We start from the raw sequence: 21,341 nt of genomic DNA, 5'->3' as shown, positions 1-21,341 counted from the left end.
GATCCATTCCTTCAAACTTCAAAGTGTCTGAATACAGAGAAAGAGTGATAAGTCAATAATGGCACGTGACTCAGATGAAGAAGCCACGTGCGGTCCCTCCCCACACCCATGTGCTCCCATAAAGAAATGACCGGCTCCGTCGCTCCAACATGTCCATTGCTCTATGTCCCTATTTATTTCCCAATTAAGTAAACTTGCAAAAAATAAATATCCTTTTCCACTAGATCTGTTTTATAAATGCCACATTCCGGTATTTATGCATGTTTTCTTACATTTATAACATTTAGTTTATTACATACTAATTAGTATAAAAACGTTAGAGAAATCTATTTTCTAAAGACAAATTCATTAAATAATTCAAATTAGCTACGGCAACAATGAATATATGATAATAAGAATTATTATGTGTTTCCGGGAAAAAAGCAGAGAAGTCAATACATTTTTAGCCTATTGTTTTAACAATACCAAATTAACAAATCACACACTACTATATTATCGACCTAATTAACGAGTGAAAAATACAACACCCAAAACAAACTAAGAGCTTAACACGCATTCAAAGGGGATGTGTAATAAGTACACTATTTTGGCGACTTTTTTACTCCCACACGTATACAAACACAAAACACGAAAATAAGAACAAATAATTTTTAATAAACTCCACAAAAGCATTAGAGCTCTCAAAGGCGGTGGTGTAAAGCGGAGACCGGGGCATGAGCCGCGCCAGCTGGAACCGGTGATTTACATTGGTAACACTTAGCAAAGAGACCAAAAGTGTCGACTTGACGAACAAAGTTGGTTACACTCGCCCATCCACCAAACCCGAACCCGACTATTAGAACCCAAATTACCACGAAAGCGTTCAACACGTACATCGCCGTCCAGCTTGGCATGAAGAACGGTGGCTTCTCCGCCGCATTCTACAAGAAAAGTCCAAAAGATTAATTAAGAAAAATCAAGAACTATTGAAGAGAGATAATAAGTGACTGTATGTGTTTGTCGTATGGTAATGGACAAAACCCAAAAGCTGTGTTGACCCATGAATGAGAAAGAGAGAAGGAGGTATGGTTATGAACTTATGATTTGTCATACTCAGACATTCACTTTTCGATTAATGTTAGGCAGACAGTCCCTATTGTACAGCTCCTGACTCTTACCTATTTTCTTCTCTCCCTTATTTTCCTCACACACTATCCCTTTTCTAACTTCTTTTTTTTCTTTTTTTCTTTTCTATTGTTAGTACTATAATATACACGAGTTTGAAACAGAGGAAAAGAAATTCATGGTCAATTACTAATTCTAACCTAACCAGAAAACATGACATGATTTTTTTTTTACTTTTTAAAAAGCATAATAAAAAAATAAGAGCTTTGAAACCAACTCAAATAAATATTTGGAGGGGACGCAAGTAAGGAATGTGGGTGATGATCCCATCCTCCGTAAGATACGGAACACTGACCCCAATCTATCCTTCGGAATAAGACCTTTATACCCTCCAGTGTCAATAATCTATTCACAACCCTACCCATAACTATAGAATTATTCAATAATCCCACATCTTTAGATGAATTATAATGATTATAGGTAATTAACATCTGTAAATCTGAACCATTGTTTTCAATCAAGCTACGATAGTGTTTTGCGTATGCATGCTATAATGTCTTAATCATGTCTAGCGCAAAATATAAACCATTTGTAGTCTCGATATTTAAATATGAGTTTTATTGCGCTAGTTAAAGAGAGGGGGTTTGTAAAAGCAAACCTGACGAGCGGAGGCAGATCGGTAAGTGAGCATGTGAGCGAGGGCAGGGATGATATAGACGGTGAAGCTAACCAGAAGAGCACCAACCGCTGAATTGATTGGACCGAAGAACGGGAATATAATAGCTAAAAACCATATCGGTATAACCACGGGCAATCTAGCTAAAGCCCTCAAGAAAATGCTCTTTGTATCATGCATCCCTATCACTTTCTCCCAAACAAAGTAGAGCGGGGTACACGCGAATCCAAACGTTATAAACTGCATCAACACATTGCATGAAGCTTCATTATTAACCTTATGGTAAAAATAATAAATGTTTATATAATACTTAAGGTTTATTATAATTTACTTGGTGAATGAGCATGAGGATAACGGCGGCGTCACGCCACCCGTTCTTGGGGAGAAGAGAGAAAGCGTTGGAGTGGTTGAGAAGTGCGTCTCCGAAGGCCCAGTAAACGGCGGAAGCTGACGGAATCGTTAATGTGAAAACGTATAATGTCGCCATCAAGTAAATGTACTTAAACTTTTGTGGTTTCCACATTGCATGCATTATCTCACTGCATAATTAAACTTAACTGTTAATCCCAATAATTAATCATATATGTTCAGATAAGCATAAGGGTGTATTTGACTTTTTTTAGACGAGAAGTACATGTGTGCAGTTCTCAAATGTGAATGACAACACAAAAACAGTTCTCTTGTCCAAGTGTATGAACTACTACTGTCCACTTTTCCATTCAAACACTAATATTAGAAGTGGCTTGGGTGGCATTCAACAGTTTAGGGATAAGAATATTAATTATTATTTTAGTTATATAGACTCTTACTATTTATTAAAGGCTATACATGTTTTGTAACATTTTATAACTACTACTTTTTTTTTTTTTTTGGCATTTATAACTACTACTTTAAGGATAGAAAAATAATTAACGATAATCATCATGATATTACACCTTATTTGCCGGCAAAAGCTGCAATAGAAGCGGCGAAAAACGATACAGCACCCAGAATTTAATACTGAAATTTATCATATACTTTTACCGCCATTTGAGCTTTAACTTAAATAGTATTCAACTATATCTGACAGAATTTAATAAAAAAATTATTACCCTATCAAATATAGATGGAAATAGTAAATTAATAAGAAAAAACTTACACAGTAACCGCGTGACCACCAAAGGTATACAAGATATTGGTAGCTCCGGTAAAATAAAGCACTAGCTTCGTTGGACCTGTGTGCTTCACACCTTCCGTCTAGGAGTTAAAAATTAACAAGAAACAAAAAAAAAAAGAAGCAAATCTTAAACAGTGATTTGATCTTGTTAAAAAAGACAGTGATTTCATCAAGAGAATATCAAAACATTTCTATAATTGCCTGGTTATAGAAGCAAAAATAAATACAAATTTGGGTCTAGATGCATGGAATAATCGAATTCTTTATCCCCTAATCTTAAAAGAGAAATTCGAATATTATTTATTTTTTAATCAACGGCATATACTGTCACCTCATTGCAAAGCATAAAAATATGAAAACGACTATGTATTTATCTGTGTTTAATATTTTGTAAAAATCTATATATATTTAATATAATACCTGGCCGTGGATAATGGAGGCGATGGCCAAGTACCAGGCCGTGTAGGTGGTCATACCCAAGCCGAGGAATGACCAGATTCGGTAATTATGGAACGAAGGTATGAACACAGTGGTTGCACAACACGCGCCGAATATGTAAGTCCATGTCCTCTTGTCCAAGTGATCGTTTATGTAATAAATGTTACTGCAACCAATCAATCATCATTGTATATTAATCATCCATTAATAATTAAAAAGAGAGAGAGAGAGAGCGAGATCATTAAAAGTGAGATTAAAGAGACCTGGCACAAGCAATGAGTTGGATTACAGATCCAAACAAGAGGAAAGTGCAGTTAAATGCAAGTCCTACTGCTTTCCAGTATGTGCCAAGTAACCCATCAAGTACTTCAAACCACTGTTATTAAAATGATTTAGTGAGAGTTAATTACAATTAGTGAGTGATTAGTAATGATAATTATATACCTGAATAACGTGGTTTTTGAAGTTTTTGCCTTCTTTCTCCTTACGAGCTCGATACTCAACGTAGAGAACACTGATGAGATAAGCAGTCCAGCTTCCAAGTAGTCCATAGAAGATCTGGAGTACTATTCCTGATAACATTCCTAGTTGACTGAACGAGTACGGTAGTGTCAGAAGCACTTGGGCCACCTGAAAAGGTAACAAAGCAAGATCTTTTGAGGATTCTTGAAATCAAGATTTTCTTGTTTTTAAAAATATTTCAGAAAAAAATATTTTCTTGTTTTTTTTTCTCAATTTTTGAGGGTTCTTGAAGCACGTACCTGGTTAGATGCGCAGCTGAACCAAGCGTCCCAGACGGAGCCACCGTGCCAGAGGAAGTTGCTTAGTGCAGAACCGGTGGATGGGTCGTATTCGTCCGTTTTTCCGGTGTGGTTTCCGTTGGTCTGATCTCCTTCGTTGTCATTTCCGCTAGCTACTATTGCTTCTTCTCCCGCCGACATTTTTTGCTTTCTTTATGTTTTGCCTTTAGTAGATCTGAGAGTAAAATATGACGCTTGTTTAGGTCACTCAACAGTTTACAGAGAGAAGAAGAATCAAAAACTAAGTGAACAAGGAACAGAGACAAGAAAGAGAGAGATATATACGACTTGGTAGATGATTCAGGTGTGATTAAAGCAGAGGACACGGTTACGAGGATAAGTTAAAGAGAGTGTAAAAAATATTATTCTTTGTTCACGTTTTCTCTTCTTTAGAGGAAAAAAAACAGAGAAAAATAAAGAGTTACTTACATTAGAGAAGAGAAGAAGGTGAGAACGAATCAGAAGCAAACAAAGACCAAAACTGATTATGTTCTTTAGTTACACTTGTTCTTCTTTTTCTCTTTCAATGAGGAATAGCTACTCTCTCTCTCTGTCTTTGGCAGAGAAGAAAACGCAGAAGATGGCAGAGAAGAGAGAGAGAGAGTTCTTTTGATCAGAGCAAAAGAAGGAATGAAAGCTAAAATAACTTATAAGATAGCTTCGAACTTCACCCCCTCTCCTTTTTATATACCCACAAATCTCTTCTCTTTTTTTTTTTATATATACTAGAGGGTTTTCCGGGCTACGCCCGGATTTTCCTATAATATTATTAAATTAAATTAAACTTGCGTATTTTTATTTTGAGATGGTAATTGAAATTCATAACTAACAATTTACAATCATAAAATTATAATTATATTTTTAAGTTTATTATAATTTTTCATTAAGAAAGATGTTTGTTTAAGTTTGTATTTTATAAATTTTTATATGTTAGATAATTTTCATTATTTTGTTTAATTTTTAATAAATTCGGAGTATGACTTGTTTAACTTTTTTATTTTGTACCACATATTTTTGACACTATACAATAGATTTATAATTCATGAAATTTACAAATGAGTATAATAAATTAGTTTGATGTTATTTTCTTGTTCTCAGTCGTTAATATTTATTGACTTTATATGTGGTATGATGTTTATGTATTTTAGTTTTTTTTTGTTAATTATCATTTGAAGCTTCAAATAATTATTATGGAATTGTTAAAGTAAAATATTGTTAAAAATCTTATGGCGAGTATTAATTTTCATGCATTGTGTTGATTAATTTATAATATATTATATATAGTTAGTTAATGTGGTTTTTATCATTATATATTTTAAGACTATTCGTACCAAGATAATTTTTTCACTCTTTGATGTTCGATAGTTTTGTGAAAATATATATATTACATCTTAAATAGTTGGTTGTTCAAATGTGGACCTATGATAAAAAACGTTCATTCATTTTTGGTTTGGTTCTTGTGTTATATGTATTTTTCATTTATATGTTCTCAGTCATTTTTTCTATATGTTTTAATTATATTAAGTTTGTTAGTTATTTATGTCTTCAGTTATTTTTCCTATTTATATGTTTTTCTAGTCCTTTTTTATATGTTCAGTTATGTACTCACTGTTTAGTTATTGTTATTTTCCATTTTGTTCTATGATTGTTTTTTTTAAAATGATATAATTTTTTATAGTGTCTAAAAAATGTTCATCTCCTTCAAGATACTTCTTATAATGATTTATATACACATTATATTGATATTAATTTTATTTTTAAGACATCATCTTGTTCTGTTAGATGAAATATTTACATGATTTCCATTGTCTTTAAATTTTTTCATGGAATTAATATTTTAATCAAGTTGATTTTTCTTGGTTTTTTGCCAGTGATTTTGTATTGGTTCTAACATTAATAGACAAAAATCGAAACTTTAATATTCAAATGTTTTTTCTGTTAGATAAATTGTTATATTTAGTTTCCAAAGATTAGTCCAAATTACTACTTTTAATGGCTGCATAGTTAATTATTTTCTGGGAAACTAAAAGACATTAAAACTTTTGTTGCTCCACAATCAATCTTTTTTTTTCTCACCTTAGAGAAAGTGAAGAGCAGCTCTCAACTCGTAAGCATAATGATATAAATGTGTGACTTTAGCATTAGAACTACAATTTCGAGAATATGTGCATAAGCCTAGACAATTTTTGCTTGTGAAAACTATCAAAGATTGTAAAAATAGTAGTAGTTGTGGAGCATAGAGTTATCAACATTAAGCCAAGCTTTCCAAGTATCATCATCCCCGTAAAGAGAGCATGAAATCACTACATTAACAATTTAGAACAGTATTACCATTATCTATGCAATCATTCAGCTGAAAAGAAAATTACAATGTTTTACACATAACTGAAACTTATACCTTGAACATGCAAAACGCCTAGATGGTTAAAACATCTTCTGCACCAAACCTGGGTGAAAAAAATCCAAACGAAACATTGTGTCATCATCAGGAATATATGTAATACATGAATTCTCAACAACAAAAGAGAGAGAAGGAAACCAAAAAAACATATACCTTCGGTTATTTTATAAATCTTAAAACCAAGAACTCAAAACAGTAAAAAGCATCAAGTAGAAAAAAATTTATAGTTCTAGTATTCATATATTGTAACAGGATCTTCGTAACGCCGTTAGTACTCGTAATCGCTTCAAGCGCCTTCTCTTCTTTGAAAATATAAGAGACGCTCCAAAGCACCGTCACGGCACCGTCGATACTTTCATCAGCTTCTTAACCACTTAACCACCGTCTTCAATCACTCACCGTCTCCTCCGCAGATTTCCGATCTGCCTTCCTTTGTGGATGCTAAACTCTTGAGAAGCTTCAAATATTTCTCCATCACCGAAACGCTCGCTTGTGGATCCGTGAAAAGATAAGAGACGCTCCAAATCACCGTCACGGCGTGCTCCGTCGCCGCCGTCGATACTTTCATCAGCTTCTTAACCACCGTCTTCAAACACTCGCCGTCTCCTCCGCAGTTTTCCGATCTGCCTTCCTTTGTGGATGCTAAACTCTCGAGAAGCTTTAAAGATTTCTCCGTCATTGAAACGCTCGCCGTCGTTGGATCCGTTAACAGCTTCGTAAGATCCTTGATGAGCTTCTCTCGGATTAGATTGAGTTTCACGCGCCTCGGTGAGCTGATCGCGATCAAGCAGGATAGCGTCGCTTCGATTAAGCTCGAATCTGAGTCTCTTCTAATTGATTTCATTAGCTCGCCGACTAAACCGTCTCTCTCGGCGATTAAGACCTTTGACTCACCATCTGGCCATAAGGTCGAGGAAAGGGATTTTCTTTTTTGTTTTTTCGAGAGGAGGTGGAAGGAATTCCTTAAGAGGGTATTGAAGAACATGGATAACAGTTGAGGTTCAGTAACAGAGATTGAATGAAGAAGAAACGGAGAAGATGGAGTCAAAAAAAAAGATAATAGATAGAGTTTTTTTACTTGGGTTAATTGGGCCGCAGATGAACAGGTAATATGACTTGACAGGAAAAATGATTGTTATTGGAAGATTTTACTAAACAAAGCCCAGCGAAAAAACATATGCACCTGAGGCCCAAACGTAACTCAATAGACTGAAGCCCATCTGACATGTTCAAATGAAATGTTCTGATTGGAGGAATATTTTTAGTGACGTGGACAACTTCTTTGCTCTCTATATCTTGCTTTTAGTATTGTGATTTATTTTTAATAAAAACATAAATAGATTACACAGCTGCTGTAAAATCATACCATTAACTTTTTTTAGGTAACGGTAGCATCTAACTTTTTTACGTTTTCGCATTAGTATGTAGTGTGACTATTGACATCCAGGATTTCCGGGTTCTATTAAAAAAATACATAAATCGTATATAATCAAAAGGGTATACATCTTTTCCATCTACCAAATCATTAGTTGTACTTGTATGACTCACAAAATATTCATTGATTCAAATTAATTTAAGACATGATTGACAAAAAAAAATGTTACACAAACACATCAAAGTTGGCGATTTATTGAATTAGCATCTAGAGTTAGAGATCTATTTTTTCAACAGCTATATACGGTTAGATATCTTTAAATATACAACTTCCTCTATTTCATAACATAAGTTACTTTATAAATATTTTTGTTTCAAAATATAAATTATTTATGATACATGTGTTATTTCAAGAAAAATGGGATATTTATAGTTTTTTCATAATACATGTGTTATTTCAAGAAAAAATTGGATATTTTATCCTTGATGTCAAAGGTAAGGTTGACACTAATGGTCTAAACTAAAGAGTTTTACAGAAAATTTTATATTATAAACATCTCGTCTGTTAATTGACTGTATTATGATACCTTTTTAAAAAAAATGAAAATTATAATATTGATGTGCAATGCATGAATCTGCAGTTATTATCAATATTAATATGGCAATCTTAGCAATCTTTGGTTCTACGTTTTGTAAGTAACTTGCTTGCGCAGCTGCTAAAAAGGTCTAAACCCCGTGATCCCTCTCAGAGTTCTCACACTGAAATGTTGGATAGTTTAAATATTGTATAACATGTTCCCACTCTTAAGCAAACGGTTTAATTATTTGTAGACAACGAAACTTGATTATTTTTTGAAACTTTATAAATTTAACCAACTTGCATAATATCATAAACAAATATACATGACTGCAAAGAACCTATTACCTATGTGTGTATAGAGAGTGTATTTATGTAAAGGCGGCAATGTTGCAGGTTTTCTTTAATTTGGTGCAGAAACTGCAGATTTTACCCAACGAGTTTCTTGTTTTTCCTTCTGTTTCACGCAATATTAATATAGTAAACCTGTAATTCATCACCACATTTGAGAAAAAGCATATTTGTAAATTATTTGACGATTACATATAGTAAGGTTTCAAAATTAAATTAAATGATAATGAATATATTATTCCTTTCCTATATATTTTCTAAACGGATTCCACTAAAGAAGTTGACAACATACTATATTTACATTATTCTCATACTTTTATACAGTACTGTTTTTATATTATGTTGTTAACTTCTAGACTACATATTTTATTGAGTTATATTTGATATGAAATCTAGACATAACATATGCATAGACTAGTGACATTAACATCTACCACCTACATAATGTAATTTTTCATCATATCTACTAATAATAGGAATCTTGATTAATTCCAAAGGTTGTGAATCTCACTTATGTTGAAATGTTGTGTCTTTTGAAAAAAATGTGTAAAGAGTTGTGTTTTTTCTAAAAGTTTTATGTTGTAAGGTTGTGTCTTCTCTAAAAATTGTCTAAAAATTATGACTATTGAGATAATGCGACTATTCAGATTGAAGGGTTGTGACTATTCAAATAGATTTTAGAAATCTATAAATAGTCTCTGCCATGCATTTTTCAAATTTAATTTTTTACTAATAATAGGAATCCTGATTAATTCCAAAGGTTATGAATCTCACTTATGTTGAAAGGTTGTGTATTTTCTAAAAGTTCTATGTTGTAAGGTTGTGTCTTCTCTAAAAATTATCTAAAAGTTGTGACTATTCATAAGTATCTTTTAAAAAATGAAAAGTTGTAACTATTGGGATAATGTGACCATTCAGATTGAAGGGTTGTGACTATTCAAATAAATTTTAAAAATTTATAAATAGTCTCTACCATGCATTTTTCAAATTTAAATTTTCACTAATCTACTAATAATAAAATGGTGGAAAAAAGAGTTCTAAGACATTCAAATCAAGCATTATAAACAAAAAATATTAGGAAGAGTTTTACGTGTTTGGATAGCTAAAAATCCAAAACAAAATAATGAAATCATTAGTCTTAACTTTCTTGTACTAGAGAAATGGTTTGTTTTTCACATATATATATATTTGTTTATATCCATTCATGTTATTGCTGTGTTCTTCTTGATATTGTTGCTATTGTAAAACAAACCACAATTTGATATTATTTGTTTTTGGTTGCAGAATGAAACAATTTGTTGGTTCTATAAATAATAAATATATTCAACAATTTGAAGTATATTTTGTTGTGTCTTTTCAAAATAACTACTTTGGAATAGATGTGACTATTTAAATTGAAGAGTTGTGACTATTCAAATAGATTTTTAAAATCTATAAATAATTTATGTCTGTGCATTTCTCAATGGTCAGCATGATTATATGGTGAGTCATTGTTGCTTTGTACAAATCATAACAGATTTGTCAAAACGTCGACTTCAACGAAAACCACCATGGGACCAATGCTTTAGAAAAGGTTATATCTTCAGAAGATGGGATTCGTTCATTTATAATGAAAGAAAATCAAAGTTAACTATTGCTATTAGGATTTTGATACAGAAGCTTTGGTAACAAATTGTCCAAGTTTCCGAATGGTTTGTAAAAACATAGGGGTTTACCATGCGATGTTCAAATAACATCACCCTTGGCACTCTATACATCTGTTACATTTTAAATATGTGTGCTATGAGAACTAAAAATTCACTCTTCCCTAGAACGTTTGTTTTTTTTACTTAAAAAAAATCAAATAATCAACAAATAAGACTTTATTACATGCCTTCATTCGAATAATTAAGATTTTTTTTCAAATTTTTCTACCGTATAAAATGGTTAAATCCCATCTTGGAGACCTACATTCTACGCATGATAGAAAATTGCATTGTATAGAAACGATAATTATGTAAGTACAGAAATATTCATAAACATTATATGTTAGTACACGAATGGAGGATACACTAAAATTAAAAATTGGATGATTTTGCTTTGATAAAAATCCATTCAAATAAAAATGTAAAACGATGCACTAAGAATTCTACCTAGCAAATTTTACCAGATATAGTGACATGTTAATTAATATGTTTTGATCAAAATTTCTTATATACTTGGAACATACATGATGAGAAATACAAAGAAAAAATAGCTTTTAAAAATAGTTAAAGTGTCTTGATGGTTACGGAGAAGATTACATTGGAGGAATAGTGATCAAATTCAGTTACTTTAAAATAAACAACAAAGCAACGCGTCTAACCATGAGACCAGCAGTTGTGTCCCTTAGCAAATGATAGCAATGCTTCGAAATTAATTGCAATGCCTCGGATATTATTTAAGTGATTAACCATTCACGTTTTTCGTCCACTCAGAATTTGAAACAGCACTAAATTACTTTGACAGTTCTATGATCCATGTTAGTAACTCTCCGAATTGTATATATCATGCTTTAATCCATGTTTTCTCGTAGACGTCTCTCATATACTGTGTTAACATGTCATAACCCACTCTTACTCGGCAAATCCATATTCATATCTTTAGATACGTACATCTCTTCTTAAAGTCATTCTTCAGGTATCATTAAACTGGTTTGTGAATCAACAATGGAATACAATTTGATTGTCTTTGGATGTTTGTGGATTCAGTTGATTCTATTTGATACTACAAATCTACAATATAGAGTTATGTCTCATTGAATAATTAACTATGTGTTGGTGATATAGTAACGTGTTGCAGGGTGTGCTAGGTACATGGATTCTGAGATAATAGGCGACGCACCAATCAACATTTAACTAAAGGTTTAATCATTTGAAATATTATCTCATAGTTAAATCCAATTTTTCACTTAAACACAAAACTATTAATGCAAAAGACATGTATTATCAATAAAGTGATATAATTGTATGCAAGATACTTTTGTAATATAAATATTTTCGAAAGTAATTGTAAACAAGTTTTTAAATGTATTTTGACATAAAATATGACTTTTTTTTTATAAAATGAATTTCCGTGCGATATCGCACGGGTTTCTTACCTAGTTACTCATAACACTAAAAAGGTAAAACCAACATAAAATTATATTTGTCCAACAATAATACCGGAGGTATATGACATATTCTTCGATTTACACATATGTGAATGTTTTGGACCAGACTCTTTCCCATTTATATATTTTTTTCTCTATGTTATTATGGATCAAACTCTTTTCCACTACAAACGATTTGTTCTTTAAGTTCGAATTTCCATTGCTTGAGGAACGATATATATACTTTAACTATACTATCAAAGACTAGTCGTTGCTCAAAGAAAAGAAGACTAATTTTAAGCCAGGAAGGAGATAATTATTTGCACACTCGAGATAGAATTACAAATAGGTGTATCAGGTCTGGTAATAGTTAGATATCGAAAGTGCTAAGTCTGAAACCGAAGAGCTCTTGTCATCCTTAGACTGGGAGCCGAAACAATTAAGGCTGTGAAACACATACGACTATGAATATGAGCCAAGAAACTCCATAGTTGAGACAAACCGGAAACGGACCTTCCACGAACTTTCACGCTTGAGGCTTTACAAAAGAAACATGCGTACAATGGATAGTAAACATGATGCTTTACAAAGCCGCCGCCGTTTCATCATTTATAAATATTATGCTTTTTTACTATCGGACGATTCTGCCATAGATCCCCTTATCGGCTAGTGGGTCCATTTCCTTTTCGACAATTTGCCATAAGGACAATTTGTAACAAAATTTTGTAAATTTTTGCGTTGTAATAAAATCATGTCACAGGTTTGGTAAGCCCTTGTAAACGCACTCTATCATATCATACATTTTTTTCTATATATGTTCTATGTACATATGAAGTTGTCATAAATAAATAGTTTATTAGGAGAATCGGCTTATGTTCTCTACTTGATCAAACTCAGATAGAAGGAAATGCTTTTAAGAGAATCGGCTCGTCTGCTCTCCACTTGATATGGGTAGACGACAAAAAATAAATAAATAAAATAAATAAATAGATTCTTTTATTAGATTACAAAAACGTGTCACTGTGTTTTATAAATAGTCCATGAGACCTGCATTTAAAAAATGTAATATTCTATTTTGAACCGGTTAATATTAATCTTTTTGACAATGTAGCTATCAAATCGATTGGGTCCATTACTCATGTAGTAGACATATCTCCGGAATCTTTGCTCCTGTTTAATTATATAAAATCCTTAAATTTTTGTTAGTGAGGTCTCTTTAAAAAAAAAAAAATCGAATATTATTAAATAATTAGTTTTTGATGGATCAACACCATAATCGTATCTTTGTACACATGGAGAAGACTGCATTCGTAATAAAAGACCAACTGGTGGAGCCACATCGCCACCAACACTATAATTATTTCTAATATCTACGAATTAATTGACTAAAATATATACTCACTATGTTTCATATTAGATATATTTTTACATTTTTCATACTTATTAAATATGGTTAAATATTCAATTTTACTCTTATTTAACTATACATTTATTATTTTAATTATATAGGGGTAAAGAAATACAATAATTAAAAATTGCATTAAATCGACACTTTTTTTATAACAAAAGTTATATCCCTGGACATCTATCTGAGTAGTTTTTAACACATCTAACTATAATCCATTTTTTTCTGAAAAAACTATAATCCAATATTTTTGGGTTTCATAATTTTTATATAATAGTTAGACTTTTATGAATATTATTATAGTCTAATATATATACTCCTTGTATTAAGTAATGTTTCAGGGTAAAATTGAGAAAATTAGATAATATTATGCATGTGTTTAGATAAATGATAAATGATGTTTTGTTTTTTTCTTTTAAAAAAAGTAAGCATGTAAAAACATAAAACATCACTTATTCTGATATAAAAAGAGTATCAAACACATCTTCGATTAGTATTTTGTAAAACTATCCGAGTGTTTTCTTCCACAAGATCCTTCTTTCTATAATGGACCATGGTTAACGTCAAAATACCATATGTTTTTTTGTGAGTGGAACGGAACGATAATGATGTTACGAATTATAGTTACACTACTTTCTGTGATCAATAACTCGACCGTAAATTTGCATTACGAACGTTACTCCCCGTTTTGCATATTACCAAACAAGCCTTTATCTCGCGCGTAGGCAAAACTTACATTTGGACGAATAATGGAAAAACGAGTGGTGGAAAAATTAAATACAGACACAAGTTTTATGAAACTTGCCAACTAGAAGACCAATAAAGACGTCCGGGTCACTGAGTTCACAAATTTTGTGTTAACCACTGATGTGTTTTTACCATTCTATCATCGAATGTTTCAGTTAATTTCTTTGTTTTATTAAGGCGAGTCTATATAGTCATGTAATACACTTTCTTTCGCAAAATTGTTCAAAGAAAATGATAATCAAACTAGTACTTTGTGCTTATACATAACTTTTTAAATGATAACAGAATAATTTTGTTCGGTGTGATGAATTAAAGAAGAAATTTGTAATACTAGTAAATAATTACGCAAGATGTTAAGAAAATGAGAGGAAAAAAGATAGGGAAGAGTGGAGAAGTAATGATGAGAAGAAGGATATGGAGAGCAGAGATTGGTCTTTCCAACGGGGATCAAGTTTTGGACCTTGTTCCCTTCTGTTCCCTTCACTTGGCCCTACATTTTTTCTGCGGCCTTTCCATTATTCATCTTTTTAAAAATGTCAACTATTTTTTACTTATGATTCCATGTGCTTAACTTAAGAACCTTTTCTTTGTTTCTTTTTAAAAGTGATTTAATCGAATTTTCCTCCATTTTTAAGCTTATCCCACTAAAAAAATGTTGTGAATGGACTCTACTGTTATTGATAAATAAAAAAATCAAAGATGTGTATTACTAGTAGATCTATAGTTTTTTGTTCCTTCGATGAATTTCTTACACTGGATAAAAAACACTAATGAATTTTTAATTGTTTCTAGCATAAGCGTTTTTTTAATCCAGTGCAACAAAAAAATACTTATGCCAACAACTAAAAATATTGGTAATTAGTGTAAGAGTAATAAACGTGGGATTAACTAAGAAGAGCCAAATGGCTGTATGTTTTTTCTTTTATATCAGCGTCGTATCATTTATGTGCAATGGTATTTGATTGTAATACGAAATCTGTAGTGATTCCACTTCAGCAATATTGATTTTCTTCCGATAACCATGGAGATCCAGTCACCGATGTCAATCGACTAATTCCACGAAATTCATAGCACTCCACATATTTTCACCATCTAAAACGGTCAGGATAGATAGCAGAGATTAAAACAAGATTTCACTGTATTAGATTTATTTTTCCTTAAGCGCCTTAGAACTACCGCCGGCAGCAGTTTTTTGAAGACTAGCAACTGTAATAGTCATATAGTTCTAATATTTTAGTTGAAAAATCAAGGGTTTTTCTTTAATGCAGAGAGTGTAAGAAACGTGGATAGTTTAAAAACATATTTTTCATAGATTTCCTTTAGTAATTCAGACTAGTAGCTCTATGCCATTGGAAAATAAAGTAGTTTGTCGACAAGGAAGAGTGCAAGGAAATTATTTGAGTTTGGAAATTAATTTTTGTGCATGTGATTATCTAACACGACACCAATATACAAACATCTTATCATTTTCTCTTGCTTTATGGATTACAGAATTGGCTTTTGAGTGGTTTTAATGATTTTTTTTCGTCAACAAAACCTTTGAATTTATAGTAGTCCCAGTACTGTGAGTAATGGGACTACAACATGATACATTTAAACTTACAATGATTTTCTAAAATCTCAAATGATGTTACTTTAATAGTCTTTGACCGATTATTAATCTCTAATTTATTTGACCAACGAATTCAGTAGACCGACTGCATGCTTTAATATGTTATTAAGATGTCAATTAGATTAGATATATATATTTTCTTCCTTATATACCGTGATACAGACCTTAATTTAAAATCTAGATAATTATGTAAAATAAAAAAAACATTTCTTAGTAATAAGTAACAATAAATAAGAATTTAATGTTAAAAAAAGAGAATGTAATGTTTTAATGATGTTAATCGATATAATTATTTATATGTATCATTTTTAATTACGTTTGATTGGTCATTAAAATATTGATGGCCAACTTGAATGTTTTTCTCAGATTAAAGAATTTTTTTTATTTTTGATGATATTTTTTAATAAAATTAGATTTTAATGTTTTAATTTATCATGTTTTAGTTTATATTAGGTATTTAAACCCGCGATGCGGACTTAAACATTTTCATAAATTTTTGAAAAGTTCTTTGTATACTATATTCGTTATACTAAAATAATCTTAAAATAACTCAATATTCTATTTTTAATTATATAACTAAAAATATTATTTGATTAATATTTAATTATATAATTATATTTTTAAAACTTTTTACTAAAAGAATTTTTAGATAATAATACAATATATATAGATATTATCTTTTTTTAATTATATTTTTTAGTTTTTGCATAACTCAATATTCTATTTTTAGTTATATAATTAATAATTTTATTTGATTAATATTTAGTTATATAATTTATGTTTTAAAATTTTCACTAAAATATTTTTTCAGATAACAATACAATATATATATAAACTATCTCTTTTTTTAAATTATATTTTCAGATTTTGGATAATTCTTACTATTATTAATTTGAATCAATTATCTAATCAAATAAATTAAAATTTCGTTTTATTTTTTAATTTATTTATACATTTTATTTATTGAGGGTATAAACGATATCAACCTCTCTAACTTTTAACGTGAGAGGTCGATTCCGAAAATTTATTTCGTAAATAATTGTATAGTAGATTTAACCGTTTAATTATTTTAATATATTATTTTAATTTACTTTCAAGAGCTATTTCCCAACTCTGAAATATTACATATCATATTCAAAATAAAAAGTAATAATTTTCATGCCAATTTCTATTTATAGAATTTTATATTGAATAATGTTCGTAACACCATTATTGATTTGTTAAGACAATCCACAAATAAGCAAAAGACAAAACTTTGTAAACTGATGTAAAACAAGTGGAACGAGAAAGTGAGTGATTCGCTAAATTCCTAGAAGATTTTTCAACGTGTACTTATAGTCAAAATCTATCAGGTGCGAAAATGACACCAGCATGACATCATCAGACCAACTATATTATGGCTTCGAAAGTTTACAACCGCCTCGTCCCGCACCGCAGTTAACAGTAACAAATTTTTTTATATATACTATATATATCTATACATTTTTATAACTGTTAAAACCGTACCGCAGTTGAACCGCTTATCCCGCACCGCTCAAACCGCAGTTACCATTCGGAGCCTATATTTGTTTATTCATTGTGCAAACTATTCAATAGTCAAGAGTCAAGACTAGTAAAAGACTAAATACTGTGACAAAAAAAAAGAGAGTAAAGACTAAATACAAGAATTCCCCGTTATTCGGCCATATATATATCAAGCAAACAGCCAATTATAGTTTTTATTTTTTTAAGGGTTAACAAATAGTAATATCAGGCGTTTTCGATTATTTATTTCGCTTATAGTATTATTCTTATTCCTCTACGGTCTACACTCCATCGAATTTGGACTATAATATATGTTCTACAGACATCTGTCCAATGAATTCGAAACGATTGAAAACCTATAGTATAATGTATGATTTTCCCTTGTACTGGCTTTACAGTTTTTGATTTTGATTAGTACCATTTTGGCGAGACAAAATTTATAGCTAACCATCCTATAAAATATAGTTATAACCAAACAATCATTACAGAAATATGTTGTTTTTATTCATGTTATTTCATTTAAAAAATGTTTTGTAGTCAAGCTAAGTGGTTATTGGTTAATATATGGAATTGGTTCTTTTGTGCCTTAAGTTTAGTCTTTTTGTAAATAATAATATTTTCGAGAATATTCAATTTGAGTGGTTAGTGTAAAGAATTCTTTCTATCGTGGTTAACAATTAATATATAATCTTTATGCATTTTCGGTCAAACAATGTATTTCACTAGTTTGTCCCAAATAACATGTGCTTAACTGTTAGACGCATAGTAGAAAACTCCATATAATTGTCAACGGATTCTGAGATGTAAATAAGTGTTGTAATATGTTGGCAAACCTTTTTGGTTAAGGAACAAGAGACGCGGCTGCGATCGCGTTGCCGGCATAACGTTCTCGATATGCTCCCATCTTGCTTCTCACAAACGAGAGAGTTTCTACACCAGTAAATTGCATTCAAATTTAGAATAATCTGTAGTTAATTAGACAAACGATTTGGATATGAACTTTTATCTATCCATATATGTTACTATGTTAGTCCCTTAAAAACATGTTTCAAAACGAGGTGAAGATTCAGATTATATTGTCTGATATGTTGGAAAATGGATGAGGATTCAGAAACATGTTTAGTTCAAAAGGGCTCCATGGTCCACTGCATTAACATAAAACAAAGTGGCAAAATAAAATCATGAGTCTCCATGATAATATCTTTAGACCCAAGCATGAAGCATTTGTGATTATTGTACATTACATCTTTAGGAATCTCACCTTTACCTTAGCCCTCCCCCCTCTATGTGGGTGAAGAAATTAGCGTAAGAGCATGATTAATCCCGGTCTCTTAACCGAAGTTTTTAACTCATGATTTGATATTTTTTTAAAATAATTTTCGGTTAATAAACGGTTCTTAAATCAAGAGATATAAGACCATCTTTATCGCGGGGTCCTAGTGGGTTTTTAGAGTGTGGACCACACAAAAAGGTTAAGAATCGATCACAAAACATATGAAATAAGAATCAATTTTGGAGTGTTTCTTGCACTGTTTGCGGATCCTACTAACACATGGCGGTCCGCGATTGGTTAATTTTTGATTTTTTTATTTATTTCAAACAAAAAAAAAACAAAAAAAGTTTTTTAAGAAACCAGCAGCGATAATCATGCTCTAAGAGCCGTTTCTTAGATTTTCGTAATTAAAATATAAGAAAAGCTAAGAACCGTCTATTAACTGAAGCTAATAACCCTAGTTTCTTCATGGTCTAATGTAATGTAACTTAGTACCCATTTTTACTATTTATAGCATCAGTCAACATTCATATATAACAATAATAATCATTTTGTCAAAAATAAATAATTATTCGTAGATGCAAATTAGTGTTGACTAAAGGTACAGGGGAACATTAGTAAGCTTATGTGCTGGAGAAATAAGAACAAGTGATCATTGAAGTATATACAGTAGAAACTATATAAATTAATACCCGATAAATAAACACTATAAATTAATAATTTTCTTTAGTCTCAAAACGGACTCATTCAAAATAGGACACAAATCGATAAAATAATAAGATAATAATTTTTTAGAAAATCCTATGCAAATATTTTGGTCCCATTAAAAATGTGAATTAGCAATTTATATGTATACACATTTTATATAAATATGAATCAACTATTATAATGTTAGTTTTATATTCACAACGAAATTATTTTTATATTTTCTTAGCACTAAATATATTTTAATGATATCTAGTAATACTAGTAAAATTATATCTAAAACCGTATTTAAATTATGTGAAACATATTTTACATACACCAAATAGTATAATAAAACCAATATAAATGTCGAATTTCAAAAAAAAAATGTATATACAATAATATCAACTATTTCTCTAATTTTAGATAAAAATATATCTTAAAAGAAAAAAAAAATATTTTTTTTTAAATTAATAACTCTATAAATTAATAAAATACTACAGTCCCAACATTATTAAGTTATAGAGCTTTTACTGTCTTACGTAAATGAAAGGGTTCTTAATCTTTCTTTCTTGGTATAAATTTTTAGGTATTCGTAAGGCAGTATAAATCTTTTTTGACTTTTTCACTTCTGACCCTGCGATATCCCTACCAAAACTTATATAACATTTTCTGAATTAATAAAATTAGTTTTCTTTATCGCACCCAAGATAATACGCTCCTTGCAAATAAACAAAACCACTACCAATAAAATGAACAAGGATTAACCATAAGAAAAATAAAGAAGAAAATAACTGCATAAACTAATGCCCACAGATGAGACTAAAACTCTAAACACAATAGTGCTGGATATGAATACATAGTTTGTGTTATTGATGTCAGATGCCTAACTTTCCGGATACAACACCACGTGAGATATGTCTGGATTCACTTCACCGTTCGTCTACTCTTCATTACATGCAGGTGTAGCCAACCAAAATAAATGAATCGAAATCTTTTTTACTCCTCTAGTATGTAGATGTTTTCTTTGTCAAATCAATATTTTTTGGTAAAACGGACAGATAGTAATAGCAGTAAATGCTATATTTGTAGAAAGGATGGCGAGTAAAATCGTAAATAAGACCGAGTGAGTGGTATTTAGTGGTAGCGTTTGGTACCAGCAAATGTCAGTTGTGCCTTGCGGCTTGGTTTCGACTCGGGACAAAGAGTTAATAATTCTGACAAAACATCAGCCATTTACTTCTGTAGTGCCCTTCAGAGATATTATCCCCAAAACAAAGCTCTTTTTCTCAAAATCACCATTTTGTTAAGATATGGATCAAAACACTCCTCTTGACCTCAGACAAGGATTTTCAAACTTACATGGAGAAAACGAAAAACTCGCACTCTTGCTCTTTTCGCAAAGCAATTAGCACAGATATTACAATTTCGAGGAACATATCTAACAAAGAAAAAGGTAAAAATTCCTTAAGATATTTGAAGTCCTCTAGTTCTGGAGCAAACAACCGGCCATTCTGATGGGTCGTCAACCATATCAATAAAATTTGTGCAATATTAGATGCAAAACTAATCTCAGTCATAGCTAGCGCTTTTAAATATTTCATTGTTCATCGGAGATAAGATGTCATGATATATATATATATATATCCTTGAACCCTCAAACAAAACCCTTTTAACGTTGTAAATGTAACTAGACCAGCCATCTTATAACAACAACCTCTACACCTGCTTTCTTGTGTAAAATTTTCAGTGGATTTTTTAAGAAAAATGAATTTCAATGGCTCGGAAAGACCCTTTGAACTATTAGTTGGATTCATGTGAGGATCAGGCCACCATCTTTTTTTTCTGATAAATTCCTATCTAACTCACAAAAATCATGTATTTACGCTAAATTTTGAAACAAAAAGTTTTTCTTAATGTTTCTGCTACTGTTATATTATGTAAGTTCTATCTTTATTCAGGTGTATGCCCAGATTAAGAAAAAAACTAACCACAGGTCCACAGGCTGGGTTTTTTTCCAAAGCTTTTTTATATAAAAATTCATTCTCCAAATATTCGTAAACAAATTTACAAATTTTTTACCAAAAAAAAAAAAATTGTTTACAAGCCT

General features: G+C 30.9%; 2 protein-coding genes across 2 annotated transcripts; both read right to left on the bottom strand.

Moving 5' to 3' along the window:
* Nucleotides 1–384: 384 nt before the first annotated feature.
* LOC106447659 (auxin transporter protein 1-like) lies at nucleotides 385–4,859 on the bottom strand. The gene is made up of 9 exons (XM_013889634.3): nucleotides 4,604–4,859; nucleotides 4,136–4,349; nucleotides 3,819–4,004; nucleotides 3,638–3,750; nucleotides 3,357–3,540; nucleotides 2,919–3,016; nucleotides 2,112–2,319; nucleotides 1,763–2,020; nucleotides 385–920 (listed from the first exon to the last, which is right to left on the bottom strand). The coding sequence occupies exons 2-9, from the start codon at nucleotides 4,313–4,315 to the stop codon at nucleotides 681–683; spliced, it is 1,467 nt and encodes a 488-aa protein (XP_013745088.1). The 5' UTR covers nucleotides 4,316–4,349; nucleotides 4,604–4,859; the 3' UTR covers nucleotides 385–680.
* A 1,407-nt stretch (nucleotides 4,860–6,266) lies between these two features.
* On the bottom strand, nucleotides 6,267–7,792 carry LOC125608335 (U-box domain-containing protein 27-like). The gene is made up of 2 exons (XM_048778598.1): nucleotides 6,573–7,792; nucleotides 6,267–6,477 (listed from the first exon to the last, which is right to left on the bottom strand). Exon 1 carries the CDS (start codon nucleotides 7,558–7,560, stop codon nucleotides 6,967–6,969), a length of 594 nt encoding a protein of 197 aa, XP_048634555.1. The 5' UTR covers nucleotides 7,561–7,792; the 3' UTR covers nucleotides 6,267–6,477; nucleotides 6,573–6,966.
* Between the last annotated feature and the right edge of the window lie 13,549 nt (nucleotides 7,793–21,341).

This window comes from Brassica napus, chromosome A4 (genome assembly GCF_020379485.1).
Source record: "Brassica napus cultivar Da-Ae chromosome A4, Da-Ae, whole genome shotgun sequence".
In the NCBI taxonomy this organism is placed as follows: domain Eukaryota; kingdom Viridiplantae; phylum Streptophyta; class Magnoliopsida; order Brassicales; family Brassicaceae; genus Brassica; species Brassica napus.
Note: the sequence above shows the minus strand (reverse complement) of the source record. Positions and strands in the feature narration are given on the sequence as shown.